General features: G+C 33.5%; 1 protein-coding gene and 1 pseudogene across 1 annotated transcript; both read left to right on the top strand.

The window, feature by feature from the left end:
* The first annotated feature begins 1,122 nt into the window (after positions 1-1,122).
* Positions 1,123-7,974, top strand: LOC100780663 (probable inactive leucine-rich repeat receptor-like protein kinase At3g03770). Its single transcript, XM_014775529.3, has 8 exons — positions 1,123-1,374; positions 1,467-3,335; positions 3,439-3,578; positions 4,095-4,338; positions 5,355-5,566; positions 5,658-5,683; positions 6,313-6,424; positions 7,266-7,974. The coding sequence occupies exons 2-8, from the start codon at positions 1,970-1,972 to the stop codon at positions 7,479-7,481; spliced, it is 2,316 nt and encodes a 771-aa protein (XP_014631015.1). The 5' UTR covers positions 1,123-1,374; positions 1,467-1,969; the 3' UTR covers positions 7,482-7,974.
* A 3,118-nt stretch (positions 7,975-11,092) lies between these two features.
* Positions 11,093-17,307, top strand: LOC100780132 (uncharacterized; annotated as a pseudogene).
* The last annotated feature ends 256 nt before the right edge of the window (positions 17,308-17,563 follow it).

Consider the following 17,563-nt stretch of genomic DNA (forward strand, 5'->3'; position numbering starts at 1 on the left):
TGAAAAGGTTATGGGTGCCACATTTTATTTTGGGTAGAACATGAAAGAAATGGTGATGAAAGCAAGAAATTAGGGTATTAGAATGAGATTGCAAAATTAACCTCCCTCACACCCATTTTTTTTGTGGCTTCCTCGTGCAAAAGAGGTCCTAACTCTGCCACACTCTTCTGAGATTCATGAGTTCCTCATGTCATTGCACACTTGCACTCATTCTAGTAAGCACTATTCCTTCCATTAATTAATCTTGTTGATACATTGGGTATGTTTGAGTATCGAGTGGTTGGCCTCCAAATGGTGTTTTCCGAATGGATCAAAGAGGTGAAAAACCAAACATGCACATGATCCATCATATGGCCACAACTTCTTTAATAACTATTGTCAAATTTCTTTTCTTTTTCTTTCTTTTAAACTAAACAACTTTATCTAAGTCAAAGGGTTAACGCGGTGGCATAAGACCCCGCTGCATTCACATGTATGGAAACAATCTATTTAGCATAAAACACATGTTCGATTGTTACTATGTGTAAAATTCTCTTTGTTCAGGGTAGTCACACACAATGAGAAGAGTTAGTCTTTGACCAATGGGTTATGAGACACATGTGGTCTGTAACTCAAGAAAAAAAAACTTCTTTATCTTATTTCCACTTTATTTCTCTTATTTTTTCTAAAATTAAACAACTAATATATTTACTTTATTTTTTTTTTCTTCATTTCTTTTTTTCCTATTTTCACTCTCTTTGTTTCCTTCCTCCTTATCAAACAACATTAGAATATTTTTTTAATCCTTCCATTCTTCCGTTCATCAAAAGACAAAGATTCTAACTAATCCAAAATTCCACAAAAGTCTCACTAAGAATTATTTCTCTTAAAAATTAAACTCAAAGACTATCCAAATAATTTATTGTTAACTTCAACACATTAATTATTTGTGTCTAATTACTTGGTTAAACAACATTAGAATATGTATTAAAAAAAATAGTATTAGAGTCGTTAAATAAGAAAATATAAAAGTCATTGCGTGCAAAACTATTGAACAGTAGTAATAATTAATTAACGTCATAACGTGACTTGAAAATGACCGAAGAGAGAAAATATATATAAATTATCAGATACATTCATTACTACATTATCTATCTTTCAGAATTCTGAAGCTGTGACCCTGCTCTGCTATCTCCTCTGTTCTTCATTTCCTCTCCAATTGTTACGGACCCCATTAATGGCAGCAACGCCACTTCGAGCAACGCAATAAATGCCTTTGTCAGTGTCCAAGGACGGCATTTTCAACTACCTAACCTCCCTTGATTCAACACACGTTCACCATTGAAGCCTCAAATTCTGCAAAACCAATGACTCAGCTTAGTTTCACTTCCCAAGGTTCTGTTCTCTGTTTCCTCTGTTTTTCTCTCTCACCATCTACATTAAACCATCATTCCATATAACGGGTCGTTCTTTGTTTTTCGAAACAGGTGCTCCATGGTGCAAAGTTACATATTTTACTCCATGAACCTCCTTGAACACCGTCAAAGTTCTCTTTTTTTCCTTCGTGGTGCTCTTCAATTGTGTGTTGTATAACATGTCTGAGCCTCTGAGGAGATGATGCTGTTTTAAATTGTTGGCAAGGTTTTACAAAAAGGATCCGTGACTGTGATTTTGGCCTCAACGTCAAAGTTACAGGGGTCTCTATGACTATAATTGTGATCGCATAAACTTCATTTTGTCCGTAATGTCTTGCAATTTTGGCCATAACATTAAAGTTTTTAGGGTCTCTTGACACTGCAATTGTGGCCGCATAGGCTGCATTTGTGCAGAATTTACTAAATATCAAGGATTGCGGCGAAACTGCAATTGCAACTGCAATTTAAAACCTTATCTGTTAAACATTTTTTTTCCCTGGGTGGTCTACTTTTGATATCTTTGAAGTTTGAAGGATCTCTTTTGAGTCTTTTGACATAATCATCAAATTTGGTGCATGATGTTCCTAGCTGGTTCAATGAGACATTTTTGTTACCATTATCTTGTGGTTCTTTCATGGCTTTTGTTCATCCCAAACTCTCATGAATTACAAGCAGCTCAGACTCAAGCCTTGTTGCAGTTAAGAGTTTATCTCGAGTACCCTTCTTCTCTGCAAATTTGGGAAAATTACAATTGGGACCTATGCAGCATTTCACCCTCTGCAAACCTGAGCATTAAATGTGAAAATAATGAGATAACTGAGCTTAAAATTATGGGAGAAAAGTCTGAGAAGCCGCAACGGTTCAATGGATTTGCTGTTCCTAATCAGACTCTATCCATGAATTTCTCCATTGTTTCCTTTCTCTCCACTTTGACAAGGTTGGCCAGCTTAAGGGTTCTCAGCTTGGTGTCCTTGGGGATTTGGGGGCCACTTCCTGATAAGATTCACCATTTCTCTTCGCTTCAAGTTTTGGACTTGAGCTCTAATTTCATATTTGGAGCCATCCCACCAAAAATATCCACAATGGTAAAGCTTCATGCATTGACCCTTGATGACAATTATTTGAACACCACTATGCCTGATTGGTTTGATTCCTTGTCTAATCTAAATATCTTGAGTGTGAAGAGCAATGGTATAAAGGGTCCATTCCCCTCCTCACTGTGCAAAATTAAGACACTTGAAGTGATTTCCTTGTCCCACAATGAGCTGGCTGGGGAATTACCTGATCTGGGTTCTCTCACTGGCCTACATGTTCTGGATTTAAGAGAAAACCAATTAGAATCTGAACTACCATTGTTGCCTAAATCAGTGGTCACAGTTCTGCTTAGCAATAACTCATTCTCAGGAGAGGTACCTAAGCAGTTTGGTGAATTAGATCAGCTTCAACATCTAGATCTGTCTTCAAATCACCTCAGTAAGACACCCCCATCTACCTTGTTTTCTCTGCCCAAAATAAGTTATTTGAATCTGGCAAGCAATGCACTAAGTGGGGCCCTCCCAGACAAACTTAGCTGTGGGAGCAAACTTGGGTTTGTGGACATTTCTAGTAACAAGTTAAGTGGTGGACTTCCCTCTTGCTTGGCAAATACTTCTGATGGTAGAGTTGTCAGGTATGCTGGAAACTGTTTATCTGTTGATTCTCAGAACCAGCATAGAGGGTCTTATTGTAGAGAATCTAGCTCTGGATGGAAGAACTTGAAGACATGGAAAGTAGCTGCAGCAATGGCCATCATTGTTGGACTTGTTCTTGTGGTTATGGTTTCAGGAGTCTTTTTATGGAAAAAATATCATTCCAGAAAGATAACTGGGCAGGAAGTGTTGCTAAAAATTGTTCATGATAACTCCACAACTGGGGTTTCATCAGAGATCCTTGCAAATGCCAGTGAGTACATTTTAGGCCTTAGTGGTGTGTATTTAATTCTTCAGATTTTAATTGGGTATGCAGTTTTCTAACATAGTAATGTCTTGATTCCTTTTGTTGTCAGGATTCATTTCTCAAACAGTGAAGCTAGGGACACAAACTACTTCAACCTGTCGACAATTTTCAATAGAGGAATTGAAGGAAGCCACAAAAAACTTTGACTTGTCAACTTATATTGGTCAAGGTCAAGGCTCCATAGGAAAGGTACCATTCAACCACTGAAAATGTTGTTTGAAGCTTAGGATAGTTTTTTTTCTTCATGTTTTAAGGGAGGATATATCACTGAGCTGGGTGCGACTTTTCTACCAAGTCAAATTAAGGAAACAAGATTGAATAGATTTTAGTTTCCAAATATTAATTGTAAGTATATTATTCTTCAGAATCTAGTAAAAAAAAAAAAATTCTTCAGAATGAAGGGTTTCTTTTTCTTTTTGTCATTGTTAAATACTAGGTTAACTGAAAATAAGTACATAGAGTGCAGAATTAAGAAATTGGCTGTAAACCTTCTGAAAATACCAAAATTACATGAGTTTCTGGAAGGTTGCAATTTCTGAAATCCTTGTCAAGATTTAACTATTCATATGCACATACAGAAAGTATGTTTTGGGGCCTTTACTCCTTGTTAGAAAGTCAAGTGATTTAAAATGTATATACATAGACATAGGAAAACTTTGTCAAACTTATTTTTTATGCTCTTTTAAGTCTTCTGTCATATTACAGCTGTTCAAAGGTAAACTAGAGAATGGATCCTACGCGGCGATACGATCTTTGGCTCTGTCAAAGAAATGCTCAATTCAAAATCTTAGAGCTAAATTGGATTTACTCTCAAAACTTCAACATCCAAATTTGGTTAGCCTTTTGGGCCATTGTATTGATGGTGGTGGACAAGAAGATCCCAATTCCCACAAGCTTCATCTTGTATATGAGTATGTGCCAAATGGGAATTATCGTACACATCTGTCAGGTTTGTGTGGCCTACTATAATAGTTTGCATATTATTAAGTGCATAAATTTCAAAAATTATTTGCCTCCCTATCTATTACTAGTAGGCTTCATGAATAGTTTCTGTTATTAATTGTCACTAATATATAAAGAAGACCTCATAGGATGTGTCTTCATAAACGAGTCTAGGTTGAATTTTTGGATTTAGTTGCTATTGAAGAAGGAAAGGTGTCTCCAAATCAAAATAGCATGGAGAAATTTTCCTCTTCATTTAGAAACAGTTGCATTCGATTTTGCTGCTGAACAATAGTCATACATTAAATTTGATAAAACTAGAAGCCAAGGTAGTACTCTCCTGGTCTCAAATATAAAGAAAAAAATGCTAACTAAAAAAGTTAGTTAATCATATTTAATTGTATTAATTTTAATTAAAAAGTATTTTTTTTCCAACTTCCTCTTCATTGAAACTTAATATCAAGAATAAGAAAAAATCATTGAAACTAACACCTCAATTAAATGAAGAATATTTTAAAAATAATAGCATTAAATAACATAAAGTTTGTTAAAAATTCTTATATTTTACATCAAGAAAAAATATTTGTTTTTCTATATTTAAGACTAGAGGGAGTATAACACCATCGCTTTTTTGTTTTTCTTAAACAAAATAATTTAATAAAATGATTATTACAAAGTTTCTCAAACTCATTAAAATGAGCTACAACATTCACATAGCACAAGAGATACCAGAGTATAATGTCATACACCTAAACCACCCACCAAAGATTATACCAGAGTACGATGAATTAAGACTTCTTTTTGTTGTTAGACTTTACTTGATATAGCTGTGTCACCTCCTTAGGGATGTAAAGTGGTGCATAACATTTTTTTATGATGATTGTATCATGTCCATCCTTCATAACCTTTACATTTTTATTGGGATAATCAGTATTGTTATAACTTGCAACAATTACTTTTGGACATCATATCTTTCTTCTTGAAGGCTATAATCCACTAATCTTCCTTCATTCAAACATGCAGAATTTTCTGTAGATAAGGCACTTAAGTGGTCTGATAGATTGGCAATTTTAATTGGCGTTGCAAAGGCAGTGCATTTCTTACATACTGGTGTTATACCTGGCTGTTTTAGTAACCAGCTAAAGACAAAGAATGTCTTACTTGATGAACACCGCATTCCAAAACTGAGTGACTATGGCATGTCCATCATCACAGAAGAAATTGAAAAATCTGAGGTATGTAAATGGCAATCCAATGTTGCAGTTTTACTATGATCTAATATAATTGATCCTCAAGTGACTCTGTTGCCATATTTGTGTTGTACAGGCAAAGAGTGAGAAACCAAAACCACGGTATGCTACCAAAGCTCATTTTACTTTAGTAGAACAACTTGCAATTGGAGTATGAACTATCTTGTTATAATTATGTTTTATGAAATTTCAATTACAAATTTCCAGTTTTCACTCTACCTATTGCCAAGTTTTTAAGTTGCGGTCCTCAAATTGCAATGGTGGCCACAATATTAAAGTTTTGGAGGTCTCCGCAATCACATTGTGACCACAATTACGACTACACGAACCGCATTTGTTTACAAGTTTTTGCAATATTAAGGTTTTGAAAGTCTTAGCAACCTTAATTGTAATTGTAATTTAAAACCTTGCTTCCAACCTAAACCCCACTTCTCTATTGCACTCTTTATTACCAGTATTCTATTCCTATACTCATTACCATCACTACCCACGCATGAGTCGTGATTACGGTTATTTTAGCGTAACCAACACAACCATGCTTAATTTTCACTGATTTAAGAATTTGTTTACATATTAGGATTTTGTATTTGCCACTACATGTCCCAATTTTTGTTTAGTCATCCCCTTTTTTTTTATTATTTTTTCACGATCCATTATCAAGGGTACTTCTTTTATGCTTAAATTATTTTGTGTATAGCAATAACAAACAAATTGTTCATTTTTCTATATAGCCCAAGGACCAAAGCGGAGGATGATGTTTATAATTTTGGATTCATATTGTTTGAATCACTTGTTGGACCCATAGCATGCGACAAAGGTGAAACATTTTTTCTAAATGAAAAGGTTAGTAGATTTTTTTTTAAGATTTTGCTTTTGGATGAATAAAACTACTGCTTTACTAAAAATATTTAACGTCGTGATGATTTTTCAGTGTCATTTTTTTTCATTCTTATTCATTTTGATTGTGCTAATTCCAAAAATTTAGAAATTATATATATGTATTGTTATTATATACTGATTCCCTCAATCCCTACATGTGGCATATATGGTCGTTGGTTTCAGAGTTTTTTCCCCACAGAAAATCTTTTTTTTATTATTATTTACTTAGAAATTTGTTTTCAAAAGATTACGATAATTATGTATTTTAAAACAAACTAAAATATCAAAACAAAGTTGTTTGAGTACTTTTCTTAGAAGTTAAATAGTAGCTTCTTAAAATAACTGTCAAAATCACTTTATTTTCAGCATATTTAAACAAGCGAGTTCATCATTGTTTTAAGTTATGAGATAGAAATCCTTTTGGGTCAAATATGGAATATAAAAAGCTCTAGGATGCATTTTAGTCTTTCAATTTTTTTTTTTATTAATTTTGGTTCTCATATATATTAAAAGTGTGAAAATAATCTTTATGGTGATTTTTTAAAGTGTAAAAATAATCTTTAAGGTGATGTGATATCTATCGAGACATGTTACGTGTGATGTGTATGTAAGTGTATGTGACATTATCACTAAATAATGATTGGTATTATTTAAAGAAAATTTTAAGGATCAAAATCAACATGTTTTTTTTATAAAAAAAAACAATAAAAGTACATATTTGTTGATACTATATTTAAACCTTTTACTTATTATAAATGGTTAATTTTTGAATTTAAGACCTTATGTGATGATTGGTGAACCACAGGCATCCTTTGGCAGTCAAGATGGTCGAAGAAAGATTGTGGATCCTATTGTGTTGACCACTTGCTCTCAAGAGTCATTATCAATTGCAATCTCAATAACAACCAAATGCATATCTCCAGAATCTTCATTCCGTCCCTCTTTTGAGGATGTCCTATGGAACTTACAGTATGCAGCTCAAGTCCAAGCCACAGCAGATGCAGACCACAAATCAGATTAATTCTACATAACATCACTGGTCCAACCAATTGTGTAGTGTAGGAGGCTCAAAACTAGAGCTTCAACTCCTCCATATTCCTTCTCCAACAATGCGGATAAAGAAATCAAGGATCTATATATAAGTACAAGCAAAATTCAAATATAAAGGTATAGTTGTAAAAATGTTCACCCCATTTTATTTTTTTATTTCTTCTAGAGTTTTGATAGGACATAGTTAGAGTTCAAAGGCCTCTTCCGAAGAAGACTGAATTAGGCCAATGAAGCAAATCATGAACTTGACTAAGCACTCTGATAGGATGAATGCTCCTAGATCTAGATGCATATTTGGTGGAAATTGTAGCCATGGATTATGGAAAGGTCAAATTCAAAGAGTTGCAGGGGTAAAAGATTTCTAGTGGATGTATAGTACATCGTGTTAAGTTGTAAATTTGATTCTATGCTCTTTTATGAAAGGAATTTAATTCTCAACAAATTTGAGGAAGAAAAAAAAAGCATTGTTTGACATTTCAAATACGCTTAATTTCTCTTGCCACATTTTCCAGCGTGATGTGTTTTAAAATTGTTTTCGATAAGGTTTCTGTCAAAATACAGTATTTTATAAGGTTAAAAATACTATTCAACATCTTTCTTATTTTTCTTCTCACGCCTTTTTAATAGGTGATGTTCATATGAACTCCGTAGTAACCTAAACAGTATTCAGAATTGATTTAAGGAGTTTGTTTAATCTTTAATTTGACCTATGATGAAATGGAAAACTAGGAAAAATAAAGCAATCAACGGTAATAGAAAAAAAAAACATACACATTTTTTATGGAGAAAATGAAGAGCAATTATTAAAAGATTTTCCTATACTTAGGTTTGGTTTTGATCCCGATCCTATAAAAGTTTAGATTCTAGATCTTATAGTTTTACAAGTATACACTTTTGTCGTTATAGGTATATTCGTTTTAGTTTTGGTCTTTACAATTTTATTTGGTTTAGATTTTGATCCCTCCACTATTTCTAAAGAGTAATTATATATGAGCACTCATATAATATGTACCTACTTGACAATTTTGTTTTTTCTCTATTTCTCTCTTATCAAATCATACCACCTATCATTTTTGCATTTCTCTTTCAAGGTGTCAACTAACATAGGAATGTCTATAAATTTTTATTCTTTTCCAAAATAAATGTATCTCGTAGTCACATGTTTGGGCATATTGTTAGTAGTAAGGACCAGAAAAATATTTTTTCAAACTATGGAGACTAGCTAAAAACTAAGATTTTGGAATATAAAAACTAATGAAAACTAACATTCTTATTTGTACTTTGGTGTTTTAGTTTGATCTATGTGTGAATTAGGAAAGAAGTCTATACTATTAAATGAAAGGATATGGAGTTACGCGCGTATAGAGACTCATCTTTTGTTTTCTTGTGCTGGAAACTTCTAAGCACTGCCTGGGCACATCGGGTAGCAGAGTTAATGAGTCATATTTGGAAGACAACTAGGAGTGCTTAATGCACTCAATCTAAGACACAAAATCGGTACCACTTCACTTCTATTGTGATCGTCTCAGTGTTTGCTATGCAGAGATTTGGAATATTGGCTGGTGGAATAGTTGCCTTTTTTCATAAACTGTAGGTATTTTATACATGAGATAATCTTATTTGAACTGAGTAATTTTTTTGGCTTTTTGTAAATTAAAATTTTGATAAGACAAATATATATTTATCAATATAAATGACCTATTAGCACTACTAAAAAATCCAGCTTCAACGATGGTGATTTGACGACGGTTTACCAAAATCGTTGTTGTTAAAAATAGTGATATTTTTATAAATATTAGTAAAATTACAATGATGTTTTTTTAAAAAACGATGTTGAAGACAAAAATCAAAGACAATTCTTGAGAGAATCATTGTTGAAATCATAGAAATCACTAATACAAAGACGGTTTTGAAAAACCATCTTTGAAAGTAAAGTGTTTTGACTTTCTCTCGTATCCTTTCTCAGAGTCCACTCTGTCTCACTAGCTAGCTCACACCATCTGAGAGTATCTTTACGCCCTCTCTCACTCGCGTCTCTGTCGAAGCTGTCCATCACCGCCATTGAAGCTTCCTTTCATTGAAGCTCGTGCATGGCTTGGTTGTGGTTTGTTTTCCATCATTCCCCCCTCGCCCTAACCTTCACCCATGTGGTTTTTGGAACTCATGCTAACAATCTCCGTTAAAAAAGAAAACAAGGTTAGTCCAAATTATTACTTTCTGGTCTTTTTGGGTTTGGGAAGAAAGAGATTAGGGATTAGGTAGAAGAGGACTGAAGTGCAGAAAGAGATTGAGTTTTGATCTTTCTACACTTTCGTCATTTTAGAAACACAAATAAGAACCCCCACATTCCACAGTTTCTATACAATTTAATTTCTTGAATTTTATAGATGATTCCAGAATTGAAAATAATGTACAACCTATAAAATTGGGAGGTATTACACTTGTTGAGGTTGTACTTGATATCAACCGAGTAGTTTTCTCATGCTCTATGGGTAACACTTAAGTTTAGAACTTCTGCACCACTTACCCAAAAAAAATACGTTTAAAAAATGAACACAATAATTTATTATTGACTATGTTGCAATCATATTCAAATGGCAACAAACTATTCTAAGCATTTATTTATAGAAATATGTGATGATAGTTGTGTATCTTGAGTTTAAAGCACTTAAAGAACAATTTCAATGTCACATTCCATGATTAAAGAACTTAATGGATGCAAAATTATTTATAGAAACATGTGACGATAGTTGTGTATCTTGAGTTTCAAACCCTAAACTAGTATTTAGTTGATTTATTATGATCTAACCGTCAAAACAGGAAAATGAGCCCGATGGTCCATTTAATTTTGTCTTTATATTCAACAATTAATGTATCAACACATGAACCCTAACCAAACACTGAAACTAAAGTAAAATGATAAAACTAATTCATGTTGAAACATATTTGCTTTATTGGGCCTGATGTTTGTTTACTTGACAGAATCTTTGACACCAGTTGTCAAATATTGCTAAAAAGTACTCAAAACAGGGATTCAGCCATAAAGATCAATTAATAGTTAAAACTACACAAACTACAATAAAACAATAAACACCAATTAATAGTCAAAATTATAGAGATTCAAACTTGGTTTCAGCTTTGAAAATGGTGGCAAGGGCTTCCCAAATGCAAGTAGTAAACAAGATAGCTTCAACTTATGCTACACTAAAACAAGAAAGGAGATGGGTGTGTGATATTTTCTCTGTCTCTCTCACTCTCACTCTTTCTTTTTCTTTCTCTCGCATACACATGGACGGTGGTGACCAAATCACCAAACCCCAATCCCATCAAATGATCAAGATCAAAATAAAGGGAGACTGCGAGACCTCCATCCCGAAGCGTGAGTCCTCTGCTGTCGCCCCCATCGAGGAGCAGAGGGAGGTTGTGCTTACAAAGCTCCTCCATGCCATGCCTCCGTCGGACCCCAACCTCTTCGCCATGCTCAAATCCTTGTGGAGGAAAATGGACGCAGCAGCACTGCTGTAGTTCTTAGTGTCAAAGCAAAAGGAGTCAGCATCGCTGCAAGCGGAGATAGTGGCGGCAATGGAAGAGGCAGTGGAGGAGTTTTTAAAGAGCAAGGTGGTGGAGTTTCTGGAGATGTTTGTGGTTGCAGTTATTGTGCAAAATGATGTCGTTAATATTTTTTAAAAATTAAAAAATTCTAGGTGTAATCCCAGTCAGACAAATATTACGTGTAGCACCACACGTGAAATGCCCACATGTCCGGTTAACGGTCACGTAAGCAAATAACAAATTCTGACTAATGAAAGGGATCTCAGAAAAAGTTTTCAAATATTAGAGACACATCACGAAGCCAAAGCTTATTAGGGACCAAATGTCAAAAACGGGTATATATCAGGGACCAAAAATATATTTAAGCCTTTAATCAATGCTTTAATTCGATTAGTGATATTTTGTAACTTTGTAATTATGATATTTAAATATATTTCATATTTAATTTAGGGTCATGTTCAAAGCAGAGGCTATGAGTGTGACTATTATCTCATGCATTGGATGTGGAACATAGTCATGGGGGGTTTGAAGAATGAATGGAGCATCATATATTTACTTTAATAGGTTTCAATTATTAGTTTACTAACATTTTTTAATCATTTTACATGTGCGTGATTAATTTGTATATTTTATATTTTGTAGTGGTTTAGTGATGGAACATTGTTAGACACAGAGACTATATAAATAATTCATGAGAAATGAGAAGCATATTTTTTAGAAGTGAGAAACATGTGATTTAGAAAGGTTTAGATGATATATGAGGAATTTAAATATTGTATTAATGTTTATTGTAAACATTATAAACAAGTTTGTTAATTTATTGACAATCGTTTCAGCATGTGTGTGTGTGTGTGTGTGTTACAATTTTTATGGGTCTGGTTTTTTGAAATTGTAGAAGGGTTATGGGTCTTATAGCTTGTTTACCAAAACAAGGTATGACTCAAATCTAAATGAGCTGCATTAGTGACTAGTTTATGTCATGCAATGTGTTGCAACTTTTCATTTAAGAATTTGCTTTCTTAGTCATGCTATTTCTTTCGACTTCTAATTATGTAGCAAATTACTTTACCGAGCAAGTCAAAAGTCAATGTCATTGTTGTTGTTGGATGTTGCCCATATGATGACATTGATTATGTAGATGACTATCGATAGGGAATGCTATGACAACAATTTTTTTTGTCAATGCTTTCATATTAGTAATGCTATGTATATTGTTCTTGTTGGGGACATTGAGTTTGCCAAAGATGTTTCCTTTAGCTATAAATCTTAAAACCTATGTGATGTAAAACTTCTAATCCCTTTATTGACTAACTTGGTTATGTTTTATTTCCAGACGTAGATTATCATATCTATGCAGTTTGTAGAAGGTATATAAATAAGAGATGTAGTTAATACATCTTAGTTTGTACATTTTAAGTTCCAAAAAGATAACATGTCACTTTACTTTGTCTAGATAAAAAATTAAAAATGCGAAGGTATATTGAATCCACTCACTATGATTGTGTCTATTGTATTAAGTAGAGGTCAACATGCATAGTTAATGTAGCTAGTCATGATTGTATTTTCACTTGGAATGATCATGGAAAACCTTTCTTGTTTTTCTCTATGCCTATGTTGGTATATGTTCCTCTTATTGTTCCTGCTCAAGTCCCAAAAAATTGTAAAATCATTATATTATTATGTAAATTGAGGTTCAAGTAACTATTTGATTGATCTAGTTAGAGGCATTTTGATAGGTAACCCCCATAATTAGTTAAATAATTAGAGAGTTAGTTAGTTCATTGGGCTAGGTTAGTTAGACAAATTAAGCATGTTGCCTATTGTGAGAGAGATCATCTTGCCATTTGTGAGAGAATTGAGGCCTTTGGGCATTGTGAGGTGCAAACCCTCAAGGTTTTGCAAGTTAGGCATTGTATCAAAGGGAGAAATCCCTTATATTTCTGATAAGATACCAGGTTTCAATCACAGTGGTTGCCTGTTGATTAATAATATATGAGATATATTGATCAATAAAATATCAATTGACTTCTTTCGAGGTGGCTAATACATCAGCTGCTCAAGCAAGAATCGGAAAGGATATTAAGGGAATTCCATGGGAGATGTTTAAAATATCAAGGGAGAGGTACATATTGACAAGGCTGGAGAAATATAGGAATTTTGAGAACACTCTTACATCTGGGGATGTTGTGGGCAAGGTTTTCTTTCTTTTTTTGTTTCCTCTTCGTCCTTTGTTTGGGGTTGTTGTGGAGCATGAAAAAAGAATAACAATTTGTTTCACAAATGTTTTGATGTACAAGAGTTTACTTTTTTCCCCTTATTGGGGTCCCAAGAGTTCAAGCAAATGAAGAAGGGTGACAATTACTATGACTTCTATAATACAAGAATGGTTAAGCCTACCATCCTTCATTTTCAAGTTTGTTGGCTTTTTCACGTGCTGCATGCACCTAATATGTTCCTGCTTTTTGAATGGTTAAGCCTAATATAATGGCTTTAGCTGAAGAAAAAAAAAATCTAGTCTAATGTCATATTTGTTTGTGGGATGCACCTAAGAAACTTAGTATGGGCAACTTCAAAACATGATGTCTACCTTATCTCCAACTACTTAGTTAATCACTGGTCATCCTTAAGTGGTAATTTGTTTGAGATAATCAATTTTGATAGACATGTGGCCCCAACCCCTACTGAGTTAATGTAGTATCCTACACAACTTTGTTCATCTATAAAGAAAGAGGAATGAGTGTTACTTGCATTTTTTTTTCAAGCTTATTCTGCAGACTTATGTGGAACCTGCATTTTTTATTGTGAATAATGCAGGTTTTGATGATGCTAAGAGATATTCTAAGAGAACTTCATCGTCAAATGCTCTTTCAACAACTCTTGGGCAAATACTTGCAAATCTATTGAGAGTTCATCCAAGAACTTCAAATTGTATTATCCACTCTAAAGGAGAGAAATCTTTATGTTCTTTTAAGAAAGTCAATTATAATCAAGAGACTGATTGTCTCTTGAATTGTGAGTTTCCTGAACACAAGGGAAAAAGATTCCTTGAGTGTTCAGAAGTTGTAAAAAGGATTTTTACAAAGATAGTGGCAAATCTCAAGTGAGTTGCTTGAGGATTGGACATAGGCACGGGAAATGGCCAAACCAGTATAAATTGAGTTTGCATTTCTCATTTTCCTTATCTCATTTATTTTATTGCAATCAATTTTGTCTTGCATGTTTAACGAACATCATTAAATTGATTGTTTCTTCTTTTTCTGCATTCTAAGCCTATCGTTTAGAAGGGGGGTTAAAGTTTGTTAGTGGGAAATTTGTGAAACTTAATTCACCCCTCTCCTAAGTTATTGAGGCCACTTGCCCAACAATGTGAAACTTAATTCACCCTCCCCCCCACCTCTTAAACTATATACAAAAATATTTTTTTGTTTCTCGTAATCTACAGATGGTTGTCATCATCAAAAAGGGGGAGGATGTAAATCATGCAGGTTTTGATGATGTCAAACAAAATTTGCTTGATAATGAGTGTCATCATAAAAAAGGGGCAGAATGTGAATCATGCAGGTTTTGATGATGTCGAAAAGAATTCACTTGCTAATGATTGCCATCATCAAAAAGGGGGAGAATGTGAATGTATGAATACATGATTTTGATGATACCAAAGAAGAATCAAACAAGGTTGCTTCAAAGGTTAAACATTGCTTCAAGGTTAATACAAGGTTGCTTCAACAAACGAAGCCTTGCTTCAAGATTAACTCAAGATCAAGCCTTGCCTCAAAACAAAGTGTTTCCAAGACATCCAAGGCTCTGGTAATCGATTACTAGGCAGTGTAATCGATTACCAGAAGATAATTTTGAAAAATAGTTGTTAAAAAGGGTTTTGAATTTGAATTCTGAACATGTAATCGATTATCAGATGTTTGTAATCAATTATCAACAACGAAAATTTTGAAATTCAATTTGAAAAGTCATGACCCTTCGAAATATAATTGTGTAATCGATTACCAGTGAAAATTTTTAGAAAAAAGCTTTTTGAAAAGACACATCTCTTCAAACCATTTTGAAAAAGCATGAAGAGTCTATATATATGTGTCTCTGACTTCAAGAAGTAAGAGAGAGATATTCTAAGAGAACTTTATTGTCAAATTCTCTCTCAACAACTCTTGGGCAAACACTTGCAAATCTATTGAGAGTTTATCCAAGAACTTCAAATTGTATTATCCATTCTAAAGGAGAAAAATCTTTTTGTTCTTCTTAGAAAGTCAATTATAATCAAGAGACTGGTTATCTCTTGAATTGTGAGTTTCTTGAACACAAGGGGAAGGGATTCCTTGGGTGTTCAGAAGTTGTAAAAAAGGATTTTTACAAAGATAGTGAAAAATCTCAAGTGGGTTGCTTGAGGACTGAACGTAGGCATGGAAAGTGGCCGAACCAGTATAAATTGAGTTTGCATTTCTCTTTTCCCTTATCTCATTTATTTTATTGCAATCAATTTTGTTTTGCATGTTTAAAGAACATTATTAAATTGATTTCTTCTTCTTCTTCTTCTGCATTCTAAGCCTATCATTTAGAAGGTGGAGGGGGGGGGGGGGTTAAAGTTTGTTAGTTGGAAAATTGTGAAACTTAATTCACCTCCTCTTAAGTTATTGAGGCCACTTGTTCAACATTTATAAATCATAAGAAACTTACACTTGTTCAAAATACATGTACATGTGTAGTTAATGAATTCGAGAACATAACATGGTTTATTTGAGAATTTTTTTTTTAGTTAAGTGTGTTAATTATGATTAGTTTTATACAAGAACACAATTTAAATGACTTCAATAATGCTTTACTTAAGTATACATATGTAATTTCTTTGCTTTACTTAACTATGCATTCTTTGGTCTTGTAGAGATATGCAGGAAATTTGTTGGAAGGATTTTCTTAGACCCAAATTAGCACATTAGTCGTCAAGGATAATCTTCTTGTTGTTGGTGGCTTCCAAGGAGAGCTTACTTGTAAGATTAGTCTACATGATTTGTTCCTTATCATATACATGTTCTTTAGGCTTATGATACTTCATGATGAGTAATTTCTTTAGGCTATAGATACATCTCTCTCTTTGGGGCAGGGGGACTGCTATTGTAGTTACTTCACTTACTTGCCAATATAATTATTTAAAATGAGGAAATAATATCTAGTATGCCACTTTTTTCCATGCTTGTTCCCTAGGATGTAGGTTGTTGTGAACAAATCCTCCCATGGAAAATGTAGGCTAGGTGGTTATAGAGGGCAACACATTCATTAAAAGAATTGTATGTTATCTGTATGGAATCAGTGATCTAGAGGGTTTGGTTGATATGTGGTCCCTTGAATTAAGTTACTAAAACTGAGTCTAAACTTACTCCTATGAAAACCTTCTCATTTATATTATCCTTATGATCCTTATATGTACTAAAGTGGAACACATTTTTGTTTAGATTTTTATTTCTGGAAAATTCCATGTTAAATATTGTTGAGCCTTTTGACTTTGGAGAGTAATATCTAGAGGTAAGATTGAATGTTGCGAAACAAAAGGCCTATTTGACCAGTTTGGTTCAAAATATCACATTGTTTTCACTTTAATCAATGTGTACCTCTGCTTGTGAGGAGCTTGGTCTCCCTTATTTCTACTCTTTCTATTTCTATCACAATGACTTCTCAATCAAGCTCCACTAAATAGCCTAAGCTTAACTCGTAATTAATCACACTTTCTTTTGGGGGGTCAAACCTTCCTTAATTCACAGAGCTTGCCTTAATAGAGATTCATGATTCTATGATCTAGATGTTTTGTCCTCTCTTTCTCCTGTTGTGGCTTGCTTCTATCTAGTTTGGCAATATATATATATATATATATATATATATATATATATATATATTTATTTTATTGGATATGTAGTTGGATGCAACTTATAATGTCTATATTGAATGCAGCGTTTGAATAAGAAAGGAGTAAGCTTTTGTACACGGACCACACATGATGATAATGCTATAAAAAATGCAATTGAAATATATGACACCTTAAGGTATTTTTCATACCAAGTTTATTTGTCTCAATTTGGAACATGAATATTGCTTGACATGGAAACTTTGGTAGTGGTGCAACTTGTATTATTGCTTCCAATAATGATTGTGGCGTGAGAGAATATGACACAGAAAGGTTTCAGCCTTTGAATAACTTCCAGTTCTCTTGGCTAGTGAATGTGAGCACTCTCTATGCAATATGACTAATGCAATATATTTTTTATTTGCTTTTCCTTTTTAGCTAATTATTATCCCATTCGGGTTTCGTTTCAACTTTCCTCTCTTACACTGTTCTATTTTTGTTTATTATTTTCTTTAGTTGATTAGAAAAAAAAACTTGTATAAGGATTAGAGAGAAAACAAATAAAAAAGATGCAAGATAAGAACTCTTAGAATTGATAAAGAAAACCAAAACAAAGACACAGAAATTGAAGTCCTATAACTATAAAAACTAGTTAA

This window comes from Glycine max, chromosome 5 (genome assembly GCF_000004515.6).
Source record: "Glycine max cultivar Williams 82 chromosome 5, Glycine_max_v4.0, whole genome shotgun sequence".
NCBI classification, from domain to species: Eukaryota; Viridiplantae; Streptophyta; class Magnoliopsida; order Fabales; family Fabaceae; genus Glycine; species Glycine max.